We start from the raw sequence: 21,887 nt of genomic DNA, 5'->3' as shown, positions 1-21,887 counted from the left end.
TAACCAAACTATTCCTTCGATTAACTGCATAATAGATATGGGTTTCACTTATGTGTTCCCTGAGTTTCATTCATAATAAAATTTCTATAAGATTGCAGAAAAACTGCACATATATTATTTTAAATATCAGCTAAGAATAAAAACTCTAGAATTCTGAACTAGTTCCCCGCTTTGGGGTCAAGTGGGCAATTTAGTACCATTTCCTCATCAGTACTAATGAGCTGAATAATTTATGAAAGAGACACAAGGCATCTGATTTAATCTTTAATCTAATTCTGCCTTCACGCAGGAGAGAATTGAGCCTATTTTAAATAACTATCACATGTTCAGCATTAGATATTATAGGCAAAATACTGCAATCTTTAACAACACCACCAAATAAACTTCCAGTTCTTCCAGTATTACATTATAACAAGCTACACATGTCAATGTTTATCAACAAAACAGGGCAATGTGCGTGTGCAGTTATTGGACAGGCAACAGTGCTCCACACAGCAATTGGATGAATTATCTGTTTCTTTGAATGACCCCACACCCCAAGCCTCGCCATTTTAAAACTGTGTTGTCAGCACTGCTGGGGCATAACAACTTTCAAATGGGTATCATAAGGTAGTGGAGGCAGGTCACTGAACATTCTTAAGGCAGAGGTGGATTGATTTCCTTGCTTAATAGGAACCTAAGGCTTTTGGAGTTAGATGGGAATGTGAAATTCGAAACATAAACAGATCAGCCTTAGAGACACCAAGAACTGCAGATGCTGGAGTCAGAGACAACACAGTATGGAGCTGGAGGAACACAGCAGGTCAGGCAACATCAGAGGAGTGGGAAAGTTGACGTTTTGGGTCTGAACCCTTCTTCAGAAGGGTCTTGACCTGAAACATCAACTTTCCTGCTCCTCTGATGCTGCCTAACAGATCAGCCTTGATATTATTGAATTGCGGAGCTGGCTTACTGGGCCAAATGATCTGCATCTGCTCCCTATGTTGCACGTATGCATTTTCAAATTCTGTTCACTTTTCAGGAAGAATGATTAAACTCTTACAGGTGGCGTGGTGATGTTGGACAGTGGGACGATTATCACTGAATGGCCATGAATCCACCCCACTCACTCCCCAAACTGATATGAGTTCTTCTCAGTTCTCCCTCTCCCACAGGGGCCCAGTTGCTTATCTGCTGATAACCAGAAACTGAGACAGTTATGCAATTCACTCTTCACAGACACCGAGGTTGTCAAAAACCCAAAAAGCAGTTGGTTTCTGCTCTCTCCACCTTGTCTAACATCTGAGGCAAAGACATTTTAGAGAAGATGACTAAAAAAAAACCAAAATCAAGCAGCTAAAAATAAATGAAATACAATCTCAATAACAACAATATTATAAAAATAAAAATGTCAATCATCTCCTATCTGCTGAGAGAGAACTTGATACAAAGAGCCTGACATTTTATTATGTGGGCCCTAGAGAAAGTGCCCCCACCCACACACACAAAACAACATTTAGTAACCCAATACGTTTTACATCATGTGTACAGCAAAGTCGTCAAGGCCATCGGAAATTCCCTTTGGACATAGTAATACTCATGTTAAAGATCACCAACCCAATGAATAAACCAAGACAATCTGGAGACTGTCCCTAACTACTACATTTACTGTAAGAAGCGGTCATAACAGCTCACAACATCCAGTAACATACTACCTCAAGAACAGACTAAATGTAAAGAATGTAATGTTAATATGATTAATACATGAAACTTGCAGAAGGGTGTGGAAGTATTTTTAAATGAGGGGCAAGAAAACAAAGGTAGACAGGTAAAAATGATTCCTAAAGTGGGTTGATTATTGTTATTTATAATAGAACAAGACACAATCAGTCAATGGAAAAAGGATGACTGATTTTTCACCATTTTTAAAAACAATATTCAAACTATCTTTGATAATGGGAACTGCAGATACTGGCGTCCAGCCTTCCATTTTATTATTCAAACTATCTTCATGACCTTTGAGTAGAAAACACAGTATTCAGATTAAGAAGCTGCTACAGCTATGTTTGTTGATTTGAGACCTCTCTGTGGTAGTTTAGAGGGGTTCCCTGAGGTTCTTCAAGTAATTTTAAAAATGCTCCAATTAATTCTCCCATATTCAATCAACTTGCTTCAATGTACACTCCTGCACAACACTTCATTTCATGCTGCCATTCACTATATGGCCACACAACCGCAAAAGATGTGGTCTGTAGCCATCTATAATAGCAGAAATGTTGTAATGTGGATGAATGGATATTCCTCTTTGAAGACACCAAACTAAAAGAAAATGAGAAATATTTTGAGGTCACTGAGGTAGGTATTGCGGATTGAATTATGAAGCAATAAATAACAAAAAGGTACAAACTAAAATAAACAATTGAGTATAACTGGGTTAAGGCTCCAGCCTTTACAGAGGTGTGGGTTCAGTGGTTAGCACTGCTGCCCATAGTGCCAGAGACCCGGGTTCAATTCCACCCTCGGGCGACTGTCTGTGTGGAGTTTGCACATTCTCCCCGTGCTTCTGTAGGTTTACTCCGGGTGCTCCAGTTTCCTCCCACTGCCGAAAGATGTGCAGGATAGGCAGACTGGCCAGGCCAAATTGCCCGTAGTGTTCAGGAGTGTGTAGATTAGGTGGGTTATAAGGGGATGGGTCTGGATGAGATGCTCCAAGGGTAGGTATGGACTTGTTGAGTCGAAGGACCTGTTTCTACACTGTAGGGATTCTATGATTCTAGTCTATGGTAACTGAAAGACACAAAACATCTTGCCTAAGCTTGTTGTCCTGCGCTCATCAGGACAATTCACAAGAATGCTGATAAAGCAAAACAAATACTACATTTAAACTGCATGGAAGTGTAGATTGGTTGCAACTGGGCTGATTGGTAGAGACACTGACACTGGGAAAGCACAAGTTAATTATCATTGACTATTGCAGTTGCCATTGCAATGTCTCTTCCAGAATTCACTTGTTAACCAATCAGTACTCTCACACAATACTCAAGTTCTGTACTACTGAATTACTACTTAAAATAAAATTATACATTTCTTAGCAAGTTAAAGGAATACTCCGGCAGAATCAAATTAGAATTATCAGCTTGACTTGGTTTGTAGCACTCCTGGGGTAACAATAGAAAAATATCTTTTCTGCTACTCACCACAAAAGCAATAAATTCTCAGATTTAATAGATGACCAGTTAGTTATTGTTAAAAGCCATATAAAACACTTGGAACAGAACAGAATATAGAGTAGAATCCTTACAGTATGGAAAGTGGCCATTCAACCTAACAAGTCCACACTGACTCTCTGACTAGCATCCCACCCAGAACCACCGCCCCCACCCCCCCTCTCTGTGCCTTTCCTTGATGAGGGTGTCTGGCTAACTGTCTGAAGTAGTATCAGTTACATCCAATTGAGGAGGGGCAGAACAGCTCCACTCTTTTCCTACACTTGTTTGATGTAAGCTCTTTTTTTTAAAAAAGTACAAGCTTGCCAATTCAGTGAGTACTAAATTTGTGTTGTGGCTAGATTAGTAACCTACTGTTGTGACGAAACTATGTGTTTAACAGGCGTATTTTGTCCTTTCTTTACAATGAAGAAAGGTTGAGACAGTAGTGCTTAGCAGTTTGCTCAAAGCCAACAGGTAAATGGCTCGAGATATCTTGGGCTTTTTTAAAAAAGGTTGAAATATTAGAAGCAGCCTGAATGGGTGGGGTCAAGCTCCCACAGAACCAAGATTTTTAGTTTTAGCTTCCAGCACTTGCTGGGGTCTTGAAGCTAGATGTGGAAGCTCTTATTCCTTGGTCTGTTACTGCTAAAATCTGGGGTTCTCTTCCTGCTACTAGAATTGCATGTGAGACAATATATTTTACTGATTTTGTCTTTGCCAAGGGTGTGCTTTATGGGAAGTTACTATATGGAACAGTTAATTAGTAGTAGATAATATATTATTATATTCAACATTTTGATGGAGTTCGGGTTAAGCCAATTCTTTTCTTCTTATTTTGTCCGTATTTCACTCTTTAATGTTAAAATAAAGTATGCTTTGCATAAAGTCAAGTTGTTTGACCAACTGAATTGCATCTGAAATGCAGGACCCTGCACTTACCTTTAAAATAAGAAAAAGTTCCAGTCCAGATTATTATCTTAGTATAGTTTGAGGGGGTTTGGTCTGTTCCATAACATTAATTCCAGTGGTTGAATCCAGTGGTCCTTCTGGATCTGTTTTGAGATTGTTTAAAAAGATACAGCAATGCAAATATAAAGCCATCATTGACTGTGATTGGAAGTCACTGGAATGCGGCTTGACGTTTTCTAAGAATTCAAATAGTGTTTTCCAATTAATAAATTTGTGTTCTGTTTTTATAAGACATAGCTTCATAACAGTATACAAATCATATTCTGCACATTAAATAAAATACAGAATACAGACGTCCAAGTATTGAACCTTGTCAGACCACAAACCTCACTTCAAAAATCAGCCTTTTTCATTCTGCACAATAGATAATATTCTACAAGCTCTCCAAGTAATACTGTACACTAGCATTTGGTTTCAACTTTCATATCATCAGATTGACTTAATGAACTTATCACACTAAAACTGCAAAGGCAGTTAAAGAAGGATCCTCACAGTTTACACTTGTTTCACATATTTCTATTTTACAATTCTCCTTTCTTGTCTGATGCAATTGAGAGGGAGTATAATTTTCAATCTAGCATCTGCTGCTTTTAAGCAAGCTGCTAAGGGCTCATGAGCAAAGGAGGAGGTAGAGAAGTATTTGCTCTTTGCTGTGGAAATTTCTCCTAATAATGGTAATGAATCTAATTTCTGACACCATGCACTGCAGTCCAATTTAATGGCAGAGATATTTCTGGGAGTAACAATCACAGTAAGATTTTTCATAGTAGTTGATGCCATATTCTGTGATTTAAATGCCCAATAGTACAGCCAACCATTTTGACAGCTCCTATGAAAGAGTGCATATGCAGCTAAGTGTGGGGTTAGGGTAGCAGTTGGTTAAGTGTTGGGTTTGTTGCGTGCCAATTAAGTGATGGAGTGCCTAAGGTAGGTTGGGTTGTTAGGTCTGGCACTATGGCAGATGAGGGAATTAGAAGAGATTGCAGGGCTGGTTTTGCAGGGGGAGCTGTCATATTGTGAAATAGGGAAGGAGAATGATGTCAGGTCCCAATGGGGAGAGGAAGAAAGATGCTGTGCTGGCACAGTGCAGAGGTTTGGTGGGTAGAGGAGTGTCAAGTTCAAAAAGAGGTGAGTGTGCATGTGTGTAGAATTGTGTTGGGGCAAGGAAGGGGGATTTGGGAGTTGGCTGGGCAAAAAGTGGTGTCGTCTCTCTATTTGGGGTTATGTAAGATGTTGGGAGAGATGTACTTGAGGGTTATAGTGAGTGGCGAGTTGGGTATAGGAGGGAAATCAGTTTAATTGTACTTAAGAGGTGAGCAAGACTTTCTATTCCTTTAACTTTACCTGGTAATTATTAATTTAATTGAAACCTCCAAATTCTCTGACTTTAATGGATTCTTTCCAAGTCATGAAGATTCAGTTAAATGCCAGTCAGAATCTTTTCCAAGCAATTTGCATAAAGTCTTCTGCATCCATGATTTTGCACAGTTCTGGTGCATAATTTCCATCTGTGCTGCTCCAGCGACTATGTGATCATTGAAATGTCTAAGACAATGTACCACAGACCCTTGGTGGGAGACACACTTTGCTTATGTACAGAAGATGTTGCAAATAGTGCTGCTAAATTGTACTAAACAATCTGGAGCATCACCTAGTTGAAATTAATGAATGCCTTTTGGTCGTACAAGTCATAAAGTTTAATGTTTCCAGAACTCACCTAAAATTAACGCAGCATGATTTCTTCACCCTCATACTCATCCCCCCAACTCTTATTTAGCATCTTGTAGAAAGGTTTGGATGACATTTCCACTAAACCCTAGAACAATCAAGTATTCTGAATATCTAGCCATCTCTAAAGAAGTCACAGTGGATTTGAAATGTTAGCTCTGTTTCTATCTCTCCAGATGGTGTCAGACCCGCTGAGCTTCTCTGGCATTTTCTGTTTTTATACAATATATGCCTGTTAAGTTCCTTCCCATTTCTTGATGTCAGAAGCTTACATGTCAGTGCAATGAGTACTTGAGACCTCTGCACAGCGTTTTCCTCTCCATTCAGATACTTCCAATTATTTTTTGAAGGAATTAACTCTCACTTTATTAACTGTTAATACTGAAAATCTGCTTCAGTCAGCACAATGGAGAATTTTCTAAACATATGTTATCTGGATTAAAATAAACTAACATTCAAACATCTTCTGAGCACTTAAAGATTGCATATCATCTTGAAGGCAACTTAAAATCTTTCCCGTTGTTTAAAAAGGATCATAATTCTGATGTAGAATTCAGCAGAACTGAAATCTTATGAATCGCACTTAGGAAATTTGAAAATTCCTTCTCTTGTGAATTGAGGGGGATAAAAACTAGTCTTTGGCAAATTCAGGGTGGTTACTTCCAGACCTCCCTGGTGTTTACAATGTACTACGAAAGGCGCTCGAGCTGAAATTGGAAATCAAGAATTTCCCATGCAGTATCCAGTAACTTGAGTTTAGTTGATGCCTAATTCTGGACTTGAACTTACTCACACAAAAGACAAAGTTTAAAGTTCAACAGCAGAGGTAATGTGCAAAGTATCTGTGGATATTACACACAAATCTTTTGGATTAAGAAAAAAGAAAGTCACATAATGGGATGGTAACAGAGGTTTTACCATTAGCACAAAGATGGAAATCTGATATATGACTACCAATTAGTCCATTATAGGATTAATCTGGGAGAAGACAGCTAGCCAAACTAAGAGGCCATGCTTTGTCGAAGCATGCTGCCTATTCTCATCTCATTGCATTGATATTACTGGCTTTATGCTGTATGGAATCCAGAAGCAACTGGTTTCTCAATAGACTCCCACTCTAATTGCAGCTGGACAGGAAGGGCTTGGCAATTTCGCAGTCAAATTTCCTCAGTTTAACTTATTGAACAGACCTTCATAACCTAGAAATTACCACACTAATTTTGCCGATTATTATTTTTCAAATAGAATGAGAATGCCATATTTATATAACATATTTTGTATCCTAAAGATGCTCAAATGAAATAGAATTTAAATGCAGTCATTGGCAATACATAGATAATGAAGGCAGTCAATTCGCACACAACAATATCCCACGGATACTAGATTCAATGACTCAGCAGTTAATCTTTTGTTGGAGGTATAAAAGGAAGTACAGTGGTTAAGGTACCAGCAGAATTCTTCCTTTCTTTGAATTGTATCTTAGGATCTTCTGAGTAGGCAATAGGGGCCTCAGTTTGACGGCACTTTTGATAATGCACTGCTCTCTCATGACCACACAAATGTACTTTGTCAAAATTGTGTGAAATCTGCAAGGGGCGAGGGGAATCTTGAACCCATTATGCTTTACCGAAAAACAAGAATGTTGAAACTACCAAGTAATCATTCTTTAGAGGGCACTGAAAACAGAATAAAACTATCATTTATCACTGATCTAGTAGATGTCATGATGTGGATGAAGAACAGAACACAGGAAAATACGTGATTTGGATAAATCTCTTCAAAGCAGTTGTAATGATAAATTCCTTTTCAACACTATTGTTGGCACTTTTGGGATGATAGCTAATTCAACAGGGAACAAATAAGCTGGTATATTAATTAAATTCCCCAAGTGTGCAGGACTTATGCTAAACATGGAGTGTGTTCTGGAATAAAATATCAAAAGTCTTACACCACGCAGCTGTATATTTAAGACAATTGTCAATCGAATGACAGTTTTTACTGATTGTGGGCTGTTGCCATTTCACAGATTATTACGATTACAAATAGTGTAGAATAAATGCTCACGTTCACTAATACACTCAAAGCACCATACTATTTGCAAAAGAGCTTGTAAACAAAGAACTTTGAGAAGAGGGCCATCTAAAGCAAACAGGATCTATCATAACTTTTAAAGTTCTTACAGAATCTAAGTGTTTTCATTCCTCAAAATCCAGCTCATATGCTTAATTCAGCAGTGATACAAAAATGATAGCAAGAACTACAGCATGCAGGAAAAGATAAAACACTTGTGAAACCAGAAATATTCAGTGCTCATTCTTATGCAATATAATTTAATTGTAACCCTTAAATCTTTATAAAAGACATTTAATATTCCATTTAGGGAGATACCCTCTAGAAATAAGAGGAATAACAGAATGATCAAAGAAAGAGTAGGGCCGATCAGGGATAGCATAGGGAACTTGTGTGTGGAGCCTGAGGAGGTAGGGGAAGCCCTAAATGAGTTTTTTGCTTCTGTCTTTACGAAAGAAACAAACTTTGTAGTGAATGAAACCTTTGAAGAGCAGGTGTGCATGCTGGAATGGATAGAGATAGACGAAGCTGATGTGCTGAAAATTTTGTCAAACATTAAGATTGACAAGTCGCCAGGCCCGGATCAGATTTGTCCTCGGCTGCTTTGGGAAGCGAGAAATGCAATTGCTTCGCCACTTGCGAAGATCTTTGCATCCTCGCTCTCCACTGGAGTCGTACCTGAGGACTGGAGAGAGGCAAATGTAATTCCTCTCTTCAAGAAAGGAAATAGGGAAATCCCCGGCAATTATAGACCGGTAAGTCTCACGTCTGTCGTCTGCAAGGTGTTAGAAAGGATTCTGAGGGATAAGATTTATGACCATCTGGAAGAGCACGGCTTGATCAAATACAGTCAACACGGCTTTGTGAGGGGTAGGTCATGCCTTACAAACCTTATCGAGTTTTTTGAGGATGTGACTAGAAAAGTTGATGAGGGTCGAGCTGTGGATGTGGTGTATATGGACTTCAGTAAGGCATTTGATAAGGTTCCCCATGGTAGGCTCATTCAGAAGGTCAGGAGGAATGGGATACAGGGGAACTTAGCTGCTTGGATACAGAATTGGCTGGCCAACAGAAGACAGCGAGTGGTAGTAGAAGGAAAATATTCTGCCTGGAAGTCAGTGGTGAGTGGAGTTCCACAGGGCTCTGTCCTTGGGCCTCTACTGTTTGTAATTTTTATTAATGATTTGGACGAGGGAATTGAAGGATGGGTCAGCAAGTTTGCAGACGACACAAAGGTAGGAGGTGTCGTTGACAGTGTAGAGGGCTATTGTAGGCTGCAGCGGGACATTGACAGGATGCAGAGATGGGCTGAGAGGTGGCAGATGGAGTTCAACCTGGATAAATGCGAGGTGATGCATTTTGGAAGGTCGAATTTGAAAGCTGAGTACAGGATTAAGGATAGGATTCTTGGCAGTGTGGAGGAACAGAGGGATCTTGGTGTGCAGATACATAGATCCCTTAAAATGGCCACCCAAGTGGACAGGGTTGTTAAGAAAGCATATGGTGTGTTGGCTTTCATTAACAGGGGGATTGAGTTTAAGAGTCGTGAGATCTTGTTGCAGCTCTATAAAACTTTGGTTAGACCGCACTTGGAATACTGCGTCCAGTTCTGGGCACCCTATTATAGGAAAGATGTGGATGCTTTGGAGAGGGTTCAGAGGAGGTTTACCAGGATGCTGCCTGGACTGGAGGGCTTATCTTATGAAGAGAGGTTGACTGAGCTCGGTCTCTTTTCATTGGAGAAAAGGAGGAGGAGAGGGGACCTAATTGAGGTATACAAGATAATGAGAGGCATAGATAGAGTTGATAGCCAGAGACTATTTCCCAGGGCAGAAATGGCTAGCACGAGGGGTCATAGTTTTAAGCTGGTTGGTGGAAAGTATAGAGGGGATGTCAGAGGCAGGTTCTTTACGCAGAGAGTTGAGAGAGCATGGAATGCGTTGCCAGCAGCAGTTGTGGAAGCAAGGTCATTGGGGTCATTTAAGAGACTGCTGGACATGTATATGGTCACAGAAATTTGAGGGTGCATACATGAGGATCAATGGTCGGCACAACATTGTGGGCTGAAGGGCCTGTTCTGTGCTGTACTGTTCTATGTTCTATGTTCTAAATCCTTAAGATATTACTTCTGATCTAATTTTGCCAACACTGGACTGATAAATCAGAAAAGAAACAATTGTTAAGAAAATATACACATTTGCAACTTTCAGAGATAGCAATAACTGCAGATGCTGCAGTTCAAGACAACACAGTATGAAGCTGGAGGAACACAGCAGGCCAGGCAGCAGACCCTTTGTCAGAAAATTTGCAACACTATTTTCTTTGCAGCTAGAAAATACAAAAATCAATGGATGATTTTAAATGTTTTACCACTGACTTTCACATCAAGATTATTAGTTTGTTTAGTTTCAATACAAACTGCATCTCTTGGCTCACAAAAGAACAATTTAGTTTACAAGCTGTCCTGCTCAGCATCATCTTATTCAGGATCCAGACTGCTGAAAAGTTATCCAGGTTAAGAAGACATCAGTGCTCGTGCTCTCAGAACTTTCAGTCAAATTGGGAGATCTTGTCCTGATGTCAGCACGGCATATGTGCTAAAGTTCTTTGCTACCAAATTGTGAACTGTTTGTGGATTTCCAACTGGTACTGGTAGTGCCCATTTTAAGCATGGTATCATGTCTTACTGTCTTATCAGTACTAATTCTGGGCCTGCAAACAGGCAAAGACAAACTCATACAGCATGCTGCATGCTGTTCATACGTGACTTTCCAATATTTCAGGGTTCTTAATATCTTTTCATAGTCACAAAGCTAGAGATTCATACAGCATAGAAACAGGCCCTTTGACACCATGTTTATGCTATTCAGCAGACACCAAACTACATTAATCTCATTTACCTGCACTTGGTCCATAAAATACCATCCATGCTCTGGCATTTTAAGTACATTTCTAGTTGCTTTTTGAGAGAGTACTTGCCTTCTCTGTCAGCACGTTTCCTAGTTCTACCATCTCCGGGTGAAGGAAGTTTTCATCAGATCACCTTTAAACAACTTACACTCCTCACCTTAAACTTGTGCCCTCTGGTTTTGTCCCATTTGACATGGGGAAAAGATTCTCACAATCTATTCTGCTTATGCTTCTTATAATTTTGTATACCTCAAATCAGATTACTGCCATCCTCCACGGGCCGTAAGAAAACAAACCAGCCAATCCAGTCTCTTCTGTAAAAGACGACTTTACATCCTGGTTAACATCCTCTGCATCTTCTCCACTGCAATAATATCCTTCCAATAGTGTGACAACCAGAACTGTAGCCTAAGCAATGGTTTATACTATTATTTAATTTTCAATTTCTGTTATTAAAACAAAAATACTTAAGCAAATGAGGCTAAACTTTTGGTATGGGAGAACCTGTGGTGGGGAATCTCCATTTAATCAATGATTACTCATCCCTTTAGAGAAAGTTTTAAATGACAGTATACCACGACCCAATTTTCCCAACAACAGGGAATTTTCAGGAGAACATATCATGTTGAATCAATATGGTTATCAGCCACAAGACTGCAAGTGGGTGGTAAAATTGATCATATTGTTAAGGAAGCTTCATACAAGAATGACACTTTTCAGGATCCTAACCACTTGTATTGTGTAAAACGAATTGAGCAAATTATCATAGAATCATGCAGACAAGCAGACAATGAGGAAATTTCCTCATGGGTTTTCCATCTAGCTGCATTTAATTGTGAAACTCCATGAAGTACAGATATATGGCGGAGATCATCAAATTGCTAAAGGTTATTTTGGACTAACGAAATCAGCGCACTTCCTCTTAGACAAATATTCTTCTACTGAAGTCTTGCTTTAAAGGGATATGAAGTACATGAAAAAATATGCAGCTTGACTATAACAATCAACAGTGCAAACAAATATGGTAAGTACATTTTGTCTGCAGCTGTGTCATTATTATGCACTATTTGAGAATTAAACTTTTCCTTTCAAAATGTGAATAAATTATGAAAAACAATAGGCTGAAATTAATATTAAGCACTTTGCTAACTTCGATTTTGTTTAAACCAACCTGCTAAGGTTTCATAATGTGCTTTCCTTCTGCAGTCATTTACTGATGAGAACCAGTAATGTTATGTACAGAATTGTGACATGAGAAAAAGTCATGTGTAGTAAACCTCATACGATACTACAATGACAAAGTATGAACAGCAGCTATTCAGGATCATGGCATGAGATATAGATAACTTGCAGATTATCGGATGGGTGTTCCAGCACTTTAAATTATTGCAATCCTTTCACAAAAGATTGCTCTGTTTTAAAAAAAACAGTCCGCTTCTTTCTTTACAAGTGCTCTAATTATTGCTTTCACAACACACGAAGGCTTCTTTAGTGCCACATTAGACAGAAGCACTTGCCTTTGTAAGCTGCAGGCAACGGATTCAAAGTTTAGCAGTGAGTGCTTCAGAAACAGGCCAGGGATTTTGTTTTGTGGAATGGGCTCTCCAAGAAGGCAGATAGTATAGAAATATTTACAGGAGAATTAGTTGATCTTTGAGGAAGTGGGCTATGCAGAGGTATTGGTGATTCACTAAATACGTTCCAGGGCTGTACTTTTCCTATTCGTCTATGCAAACTAAACACATCTTATTCTAAATGTGAGAAATATTCTTGTAATCCTCTTCTTGAATTATAACCTTTCTGATGAATTCTTCATTATGATATTAACTTTGTGTAACAAGAGAAGAAAAAGACAAATGAAATAAAACTTACAATCTAAAGATCAGTTTGGTAAAATTGAATGTCGCATTAAAGCTAATGTTGTATTGTATATTGTATGTTTCCTTCAATTAACCCAATAGTAATGTTCATGCACTAAATAATTGGTAAATAACAAAAGCTTCTTGGTTTCTTCACCCTAGGTATAAATTATTGTGCACATAAGCAGTGACATTCACATTTTGATTGAAATCATGAGAATATTCGATTTCACTAACCTACTTTTTAAAGCTGTGTTCCCCTATTTTGAGAGTCTGAACTGTAGAAAAGCATGATTTCAAATTCATGCTTATTGATAAGTTAAGCATTTCAGTAAAAGATTCTAAAGGTGTCGATACTCAAAGTCTCAATACTGATTATGGAAACTGATGCTTTTTGTAAAAATGCAAATACAAAAATCTATTTTCATCAAGTTTAGCAGTCAAGATCTGAAGCTGGTTTTATTCTGCAGTAATTTTTTTTTCAAAAACGTCTAGCTAGCAATCATATGTGAGAGCAGATGTTTAGCAATTAAGCAGAGCATGACAAAGATTTAATAAAGCCTTTTTAAAACAAAATGCTCATTAATAATGACTAATGATGGGAACACATTTAATATAAATCTGACATTTTTATATACTTGAAGTAATGGTTAGAGATGCAGTGGGAGGCATGAGTAGTATGCCAACAATTAGAGAGAGTCAGGGGGCAGAGTTGAGTATGGTAGGCATTACAAAAGAGAAAGTGCTAGAAAAGATAAAACGTCTAAAAATTGATCAATCTCCTGGCCCCGATGGGCTACAGCCTAGTGTTCTGAGGGAGGTGGCTGAGGAAATAGCGGAGGCTTTGGTCATGATCTTTCAAAAGTCACTGGAGTCTGGGAAAGTCCCAGATGATTGGAAAATTGCTGTTGTAACCCCCTTGTTTAAGAAAGGATCAAAGCAAAAGATGGAAAATTAAAAGCCGATTAGCCTAACCTCGGTAGTTTGAAAAATTCTAGAATCCATTGTCAAGGATGAGATTTCTAAATTCCTGGAAGTGCAGGGTCAGATTAGAACAAGTCAGCATAGATTTTGTAAGGGGAGGTCGTGCCTAACAAACCTGTTAGAATTCTTCGAAGAGGTAACAAGTATGTTAGACCAGGGAATGTTATTCCCAGTAGATGTTATCTATTTAGACTTCCAAAAGGCCTTTGAAACGGTGCCTCACGGGAGGCTGCTGAGCAAGGTGAGGGCCCATGGTGTTCGAGGTAAGCTACTGGCTTGGATTGAGGATTGGCTGTCTGAAGAAGGCAGAGAGTTGGGAAAAAAGGCTCTTTTTCGGAATGGCAACCGGTGACGAGTGGTGTCCTGCAGGGTTTAGTGTTGGGGCCACAGCTGTTCATCTCGTATATTAATGATCTGGATGAAGGGACCGGGGGCATTCTGGCGAAGTTTGCCAATGATATGAAGAGAGGGGGACAGGCAGGTAGTACTGAGGACGTGGGGAAGCTGCAGAAAGATTTAGACAACTTAGGAGAGTGGTCCAGGAAATGGCTGATGAAATTCAATGTGAGCAAATGTGAGGTTTTGCACTTTGGAAAGAAAGAATGCAGGCATGTGCTATTTTCTAAATGGTGAGAAAATTCGTAAAGCAGAAATACAAAGGGATCTGGGAGTGTTGGTCCAGGATTCTCTAAAGGTTAACTTGCAGGTAGAGTTCGTGATTAAGAAAGCGAATGTAATGTTGTTGTTTATCTCAAGAGGGTTGGAATATAAAAGCAGAGATGTGCTTCTGAGGCTTGATAAAGCTCTAGGTAGGCCCTATTTAGAATACTGTGTCCAATTTTGGGCCCCGCACCTCAGGAAGGACATACTAGCCATGGAGCGTGTCCAGCGGAGATTCACACGGATGATCCCTGGAATGGTAGGTTTAACGTATGATGAACGGCTAAGGATCCTAGGATTGTACTCATTAGAGTTTAGAAGGTTAAGGGCAGATCTAACAGAAACTTAGAAGATAACGTATGGCTTAGAAGGGGTGGACACTAGGAAGTTGTTTCCCCGTAGGCGGGGAGACTAGGACCCGTGGGCACAGCCTTAAAATTAGAGGGGGTAAATTTAGAACTCAAATGAGACGACATTTCTTCAGCCAGACAGTGGTGGGTTTGTGGAATTCATTGCCACAGAGTGCAGTGGAGGCCAGGACGTTGGATGCCTTCAAGGCAGAGATTTCTTGATCTCAGGTGGAATCAAGGGCTACGGGGAGAGTGCAGGGAAGTGGAGTTGAAATGTCCATCAGCCATGACTTAAATGGCGGAGTGGACTTGATGGGCCGAATGGCCTTACTTCCACTCCTATGTCTCATGGTCTTATGCATCTCAGTAAGAACTTAAAGGGAATTTCATTTTAAAATTACACATCTGATATTTACATAAATTAGAATCTAACAGGTTTTCAATTTTTGATTTACTTTCGGTAGCTCTTTATTATATTCACAGAAAACAAATCATTTACAATCAATGAGCTAAAGCACAGCTTTGAGCGTGGAAATTTACTGTTACCTGATAGAAAACTGTAAAGGTATTTGGAAGTTAAATAAGCAACAACCGCTCCATAGTGTAATGGGTCATTTTCTGGGCCTCTAAGTTTCAGTATCATGTGGGGACCATAAATTACATCATTAATAGTGTTCTCTAAATCAAAGTTGTTACGAAATGGTTTGGAAAGTAAGTTTAAATATTATGATGTATCTACCAGTTTCACAACGGGGATCCTCATGGTAAGAAAGGGCCTTTACTTTGAATTGGCAACACCAAATGTATTGAAGTCAATTTATGTAGCAATTTGCAAAGGAATTAAAATTTGTGGCACATTTATTTTACTGCAGTAAATGATCTTCTGTTTCACAAATATGAGGGGCAAGGGCTGTAATGCACATTTCCCAGCAATTTCTACCTACCTATCATGCATATTTTATTTTATATGGCAAATAGTAAGATATATTTGTGCACTACATTGCTCAATTAAGGGAGAAAATCGAGACAGTGGGGGCTGGGGATATGAAAACGTTGGGTACCATTTGAAATGTGTAACTTTTCAGCACAACAGAACTCAGTAAGCCAGATATACTTTCACAACAAGTGGTGAATGGTGAATATCTGTACTTTGAACATGTACAAAATAAAAGAAAGGCTGTAAAACATCTTCAGGAATAATTAAGAAATTGTATGATTTTTAAACCTTGTTCTCTGGACATGGAGTCAGTCAAGCAAAGGCAGCAGACTAAAACCAAGAATGGGGGAAATTTAGTAATGTGGAGGGATTGAGGACAGTTATTGGTGAGCAAACATCTGAAAAAAATTCTTAGGGCAGTGCAAATCTGTCAGTGAGACATTGTTGAATTAAAGGCAGTCAAAATGGATAATTTTACTGCAAAGTCATGCATGATTAACATTATTGAATTTTTTGAGCAGGGTCAATGAGGATATCACAGCTCACATAATCCACATGGAATTAGTAAGGCTTTTCACAAGGTCCAACATGGCAGGCTGGTCAGAAAAGGAATAGTTCCTGGCATGCAAGGGAAATTGTTATTCCAAATTAGGCTGAGTGGCAGGAAGCAAAGCATAATTATTGACAGCTATTTTAATGACTCAAAGGCTGCCGGCAATGGGCCGGGCCTCCAAAGGGTTCTGTGCCAGGTCTGTCACCTATCATGGGCTATATCAATTATTTAAATTTAAATGTAAAGGGAATGATCAAGAAGTTTGAAGACAATGCAAAAAATAATTAAGGTAGTTGTCAGTTGAGAAAAACCTAAGCTGCAGGAAATAGAAACGGACTGGTTAAGAGGGCTGAAAACTAGTAAGTGGAATTCAATCTGAAGAAGTGTGAGGTAATGCACTGGTAGGATACTGAGAAACGCAAAGAACCAGAAGTATATATTTCCTGGGCAACCTACTCAGAGATGTTATTACAACCTCTACAGCAAGGGTTTGAGAACCGAGGTACAGGAGTGTTTATCCACAAATCCTTAAAGATAATAGAGAAGATTTTGAGAAAATTTAATAGAAGATAGAATTAAAAGGCCTAGACAAAGTGAATACAAAAGAAGTCTATTTATCCAACAGACAAATTATTGGCAAAGGAGTACGGATCCAAAGAGACTGCCAGCAAAATTAGAGGGAAGTGCAGTTTTTCCCCCATCCAGAGAATTGCAAAGATGCAGTGCTATCAGCTCAAATGAACGGTAAATCAAGAAATCGTCATTGCATTTCAAACCTGTATTTAAACATGTATGTAAAGTACTGTAACTAGGCTAGGAACTATGAGCTGGCAAGTGGGTTTAGACAAGAGAAATATTTCTCTCAGTTGGCAATACAATGGGCTGGATGACGTCCTCAGTGCCATACATTTTCTATGTTTTTATGAAAGGACATTGCTCTAGTGCAACATCTGATACACAGAAGAAAATTTCCATTCGTCATTTATTTACCCTTTAATCGGGGATCTACGACATTTATACAAGAGCATAAGGAAAGATATTCATTGCCTGAAGCTCAAAAAGACTGAACAGCATGTTAAATAAACATAATATTTTTAAGGAACCTCATTAACGTAACATACAAAACTGTGGAAATGACAGGAAATAAACAAGTCACAAACTGAAAATCACTACAAACAGCAAGATGTTACGAATTTCCCCACGTTATTATTCAACCATGGTCCTGGAGAATTGTAAATGTCATACAGCTTCATTTACTGAAAATGTGTTTTCATCTACTGCCACTAGAGGACACTTAAAAACCAATATGTGCACAAGTACCTGTTTATAACTCGTTATGGTCACCATATTACTGTAAATAGACTCCCACACATTGCTAATTGATTCACCATTCCAGTAATTTCCTCTTTCAGAATAGACATACCTAAGTTATGTGGAATCCTATTCATAGAAACATTTGAAACACAGATAGCACTGAAAGAAAAACCATCACTAAACAGAAATGAAATGCACAAGTTCTAGGAAGCAAAGGTTCATTTAACAAAAGATTCGTTTAACACATCTGATAAAGCAGCATGTCACATTCATCTTACTTGTTAACAAAATAACTGAAATTGATACCAATCATTTAACATACACTGCACTGTAAATATCTTTGATTTAAACATCCCCTCTTAACAATTAAGATAGGATGAATATTCAGTTTACATATAGATTTTAAAAAAACTTCATTTTTAGTTTCTCCTTTTACACAGTTTTGATTAATTACATCTATTTTTAAAGGCTTAAAAAATGGAATTTTTGACAAAGGATTTCCTACACTACAATGACAGATGGCTTCAGGAAAAATCTACCATACGGAATCCAGTTAACTGTGGCAATTTGCTCAGGGCCATCAGAAAACTGAAAGGTGCCTTTTCAAACTCACTATCATGGGACATACTTCAGGAATTTGAGTATTGCTCTTGACTGACATGACCGTTTGGAAAATCATGGAGCACATTGAAAAATTCTCAATGTGCTTTTCATGTATAAAACTACATGCCAAGAGCAAGTGCAAATTCTTCAAATTCCCTATTTTTCAATGTCCATTTTCCTATTAGACTAGTCACACCTTCACAAAATAGACAGAGTCACAGAGACAGTGACTAGGAGGAAAAACAAACTTGCATTTATATAACACCATTCATAAACACAATGTCTCAAGGTTCTTTACAGCCAGTAAAGTGCTTCTGATTGCAGTCCCGGTTGCAACCTAAGAAATGTGCAGCAAGCAACCACAGATAGCAACGACCAATAATCAGGTAAACTTTTTCTGATGTTGTTGAGTGAAGAATGGATATCTGGTGGAACTCCAAGGACAACTCTCTAAAGCAGTGCCACAGGATTCTTTGTGCGCAGCTTAATAAATGGAGCCTCAGTTTAACATCTCATCTGATTGACTGAATCTCCAGCAATGAAGTGTTAATTTATGGAGTGTGACTTGAACCTGGAATCTTTTGATTCAAAAGGAATGCTATCAATAGGGCCACAAACTAAAACTAGAGAGCTTTAACTGAAACTGAAGGCCAGAAAGATCCCTCTGACAAAATTCTGTGTGACATCCTTTAACAGTTAGGCGATCCTTGAATAGAGATTTGGTAATAATTGTGTTTTTCCACATGCCTAAACCAGAACAGGCCAAATTAGAATTGACTTCCACAGTTAGGTACACAGAATTTATTCATATATTTAATCAACCGGTTTGGATATATTATAATATACTCCCTGAATAGGTGGGCCTTGAAGCTGGATCTTGTGACCCTACTACTGCACCACAAGAGTTGTTGGTAGAATTTGTATTAAAATCCAAGTATTAGGCAATAAATTTATCTGGTGCTATTCTGTGGGCTGGTGCTTGGACTCTCTAATCACTCAACTGTATGTTTTGTACTCAACCGTTCTTGGGGGTCATTTCTTAATTAATGTTTGAGCTGCAATCTTGAATTAGGTTTTCCATGAAGTGTTTAAAAAAGAGAGGGACTTAGCTATAACTCAAAAATAAATTGTGAGATCAGCATTTTTTTCATTGCTTCTTCAAAGGCTGCCTAAAGCAAGAGGCTGACAAGAGGAAAAGAAGACTCAGGAAATGGAATTTATGGGCAAGAAATGGGAATAATTTTATCATTTAAACCTATGACTGTGAAGTGGCGATACTGCATGTGCTGTTGTGGAGCCTGCCCTATGTGGTTAATCCTAAAAAATAGGTCAATGTTAACTGGAAGAACCAAATTGCTATGTTTGCCTTCGGTAATGTTTATTTACAAGGTAAGGTGTATCTTAAATTAGATTTCACAAAAGTAATCATAACGTGTGAAATGAACTTACAACCTGGAGAATACTCCTGCAGTTATTAGTAAATGAATACTTGACAGATTTTTACATTTCTCAGTCGACGATTTTCAAAGAGATGTCTAATTTAAATTGAGATAACATCTATAATGATAGCGAGTTTTGAGAAGATTTGTAGCTCGGGTTGAGGTTCTGGATGTGAGTTTGCTCGCTGAGCTGGAAGGTTAGTTTTCAGACGTTTCGTCACCATTCTAGGTAACATCATCAGTGAGCCTCTGACAAAGCGCTGGTGTTACGTCCCGTCTTCTAAAGCGGGACATAACACCAGCGCTTCGTTGGAGGCTCACTGATGATGTTACCTAGAATGGTGACGAAACATCTGAAAACTAACCTTCCAGCTCAGCGAGCAAACTCACATCCAGATCTATAATGATGAAGATGTTTTACATAAACCAATACATGTTTATCTGGTGATATGATCTATGCTGTGATAACTTTAAGGCTAAATTCCTTAGTGGGTATCATTAAAAGCACAGAAATCATGGGAAAATGTGACATCTTTTTAAATAATATCTTGTGTAGCATTTTTTCAGCACTACCTTATTAACAGGCAGTAAAATGTTAACATTTTACAAAATATCAAATGTGTCAGTTTTACAGTGGCAGTATCAAAGAAAAATACAACATACCTGTTGGTGCAAGACAATCTTTCCAATCAAAATATCCAGCATAAATCCCAGGTTCTAGAGAGCCCACAATTGGATCTGCTTTTAGTTCAATATATGTTTCAAAAAGACGCTGGTCCAAGTTCTTTACTGCATCAATGCTAACCTGCAAACAGGATATTGCATGACTTCAGAAGGGCTTCCAAGGGATAGCTTGGAAAATTAGAAATAAACTCAAACTTTCTTTTTCTGGCAAATAATTGGAAAATAACATACATCAACAGTACGGCCACGTCTGTGGCCTGTACAGGCAGGTGATGATTTGAATGTATTCCCAGTTTCAAAGTTCAAAAGAATGAAGGGCATACATATTGATACAACACAGGGCAAGGAAAATTTGTTTTTTTAAAATCTGTAGTCATTCGTCCCCCACTTCCTCAGATTGCGTTACTTTAGGCATATTCGTACAAAGAATTATGTATCTTGAAGTCTTAAATCAAAATGGAAATTACTGCAGAAAGTCAGCAGCTCTGGCAGCATCTGTGGAGAGGTCTATAGTACTTTGTCTTTATAAAAATAGGGAGGTCTTCCTAAAACTATACAAGACACTCGTCACACCTCATTTGGAATACTGTGAAGAATTTTTGCCCGTTTATCCAAGGAAAGACAGACTGCCATTAGAGGCAGTCCAAAGAACTAGGTTCATTCTTGTAATGGAAGGACTGTCTTACGAGAACCTTTTGAATAGGCTCGACTTATATTCAATGGAATTTAGAAGAATCAGAGGAGATTTTATTGAAACATAAGATTCTTAGAAAGCTTGACAGGGTAGATATAAGGAGGTTGTTTCTCACTGTGGAAAAGTCTAACATCAGAGGGCATAATCTCAGAGCAAGGTGTCAGTGAACTCGTGGAATTCTTTTCAGTCAAAAGGTAGTCAAATAGTGGAATTCTCGACTGTAGAGGGCTGTCAATATTGGGTCATTCAGTATATTCAAGGCTGAGGCAGGCAGATTTTTAATCAGTAAGGGAACCAAAGGTTTATAGGGACAAGACAGGAAAGTGGAATTGAGAATCATCAGATCAGTCATTACACATTTAAAAAAATGGAATTTCAAAAAGGCATTTTCATTTTCCGATCATAATTTTCTCATCATGATACTTTTTTATCTTACGCAGATTTAATTTTAACAGCAACATTCACATTAAATATTTAAGGACTTTTGGTAAAAAACACTTTCTGCATAACTCTGCTTTAATCACATTTATTTTCTTTCATATTTGCTCTTTATAAAGCACCTGTCATAATATTTTCCTGTGATGTAAATTATTTTTAAATTGAATTGTTGCAGCATTAAACTCCGATGAAACAGTCCCAAATTCTTGTGAAGAATTCTTCCAGAAGAGATGATTATGATCTGTATGAACAAAGTTACTAGATATAAAGACTTCAAAATGTTGTGAAGCTAATATTAAGTTCAAAGCTTTTGAATATTTCCGTTGGCATGTATTAGTTTTGAGAGAAAAAGTGACTGGCCATTCAATTCCGATCTTCTCCGCCTGTAATAAGAGTGCACTAATATTGAATGTAAACAGCCAGTTTTAACAGCGTTACCCAATTTGGCAGTGTGGTAGTAAGTACAGCTTTCAAGGCACTGAGACATTCTTGAGTTCATTCAATTTC

At 38.3% G+C, this 21,887-nt stretch overlaps 1 protein-coding gene across 4 annotated transcripts in view; it reads right to left on the bottom strand.

Annotated features, from left to right (window-relative positions):
• The window catches only part of exoc2 (exocyst complex component 2), a 288,874-nt gene that overhangs the window by 43,245 nt on the left and 223,742 nt on the right, over positions 1 to 21,887 (bottom strand). For all 4 annotated transcript variants that reach the window (XM_048560701.2, XM_048560683.2, XM_059652609.1 and 1 more), the window contains exon 23: positions 20,228 to 20,369. In XM_048560701.2, coding sequence (XP_048416658.2) covers positions 20,228 to 20,369 — 142 coding nt within the window. The remainder of the gene's footprint in view (positions 1 to 20,227; positions 20,370 to 21,887) is intronic.

This window comes from Stegostoma tigrinum, chromosome 2, assembly GCF_030684315.1.
Source record: "Stegostoma tigrinum isolate sSteTig4 chromosome 2, sSteTig4.hap1, whole genome shotgun sequence".
Taxonomy (NCBI): Eukaryota; Metazoa; Chordata; class Chondrichthyes; order Orectolobiformes; family Stegostomatidae; genus Stegostoma; species Stegostoma tigrinum.
This window is presented reverse-complemented; position numbering and strand designations above follow the sequence as displayed.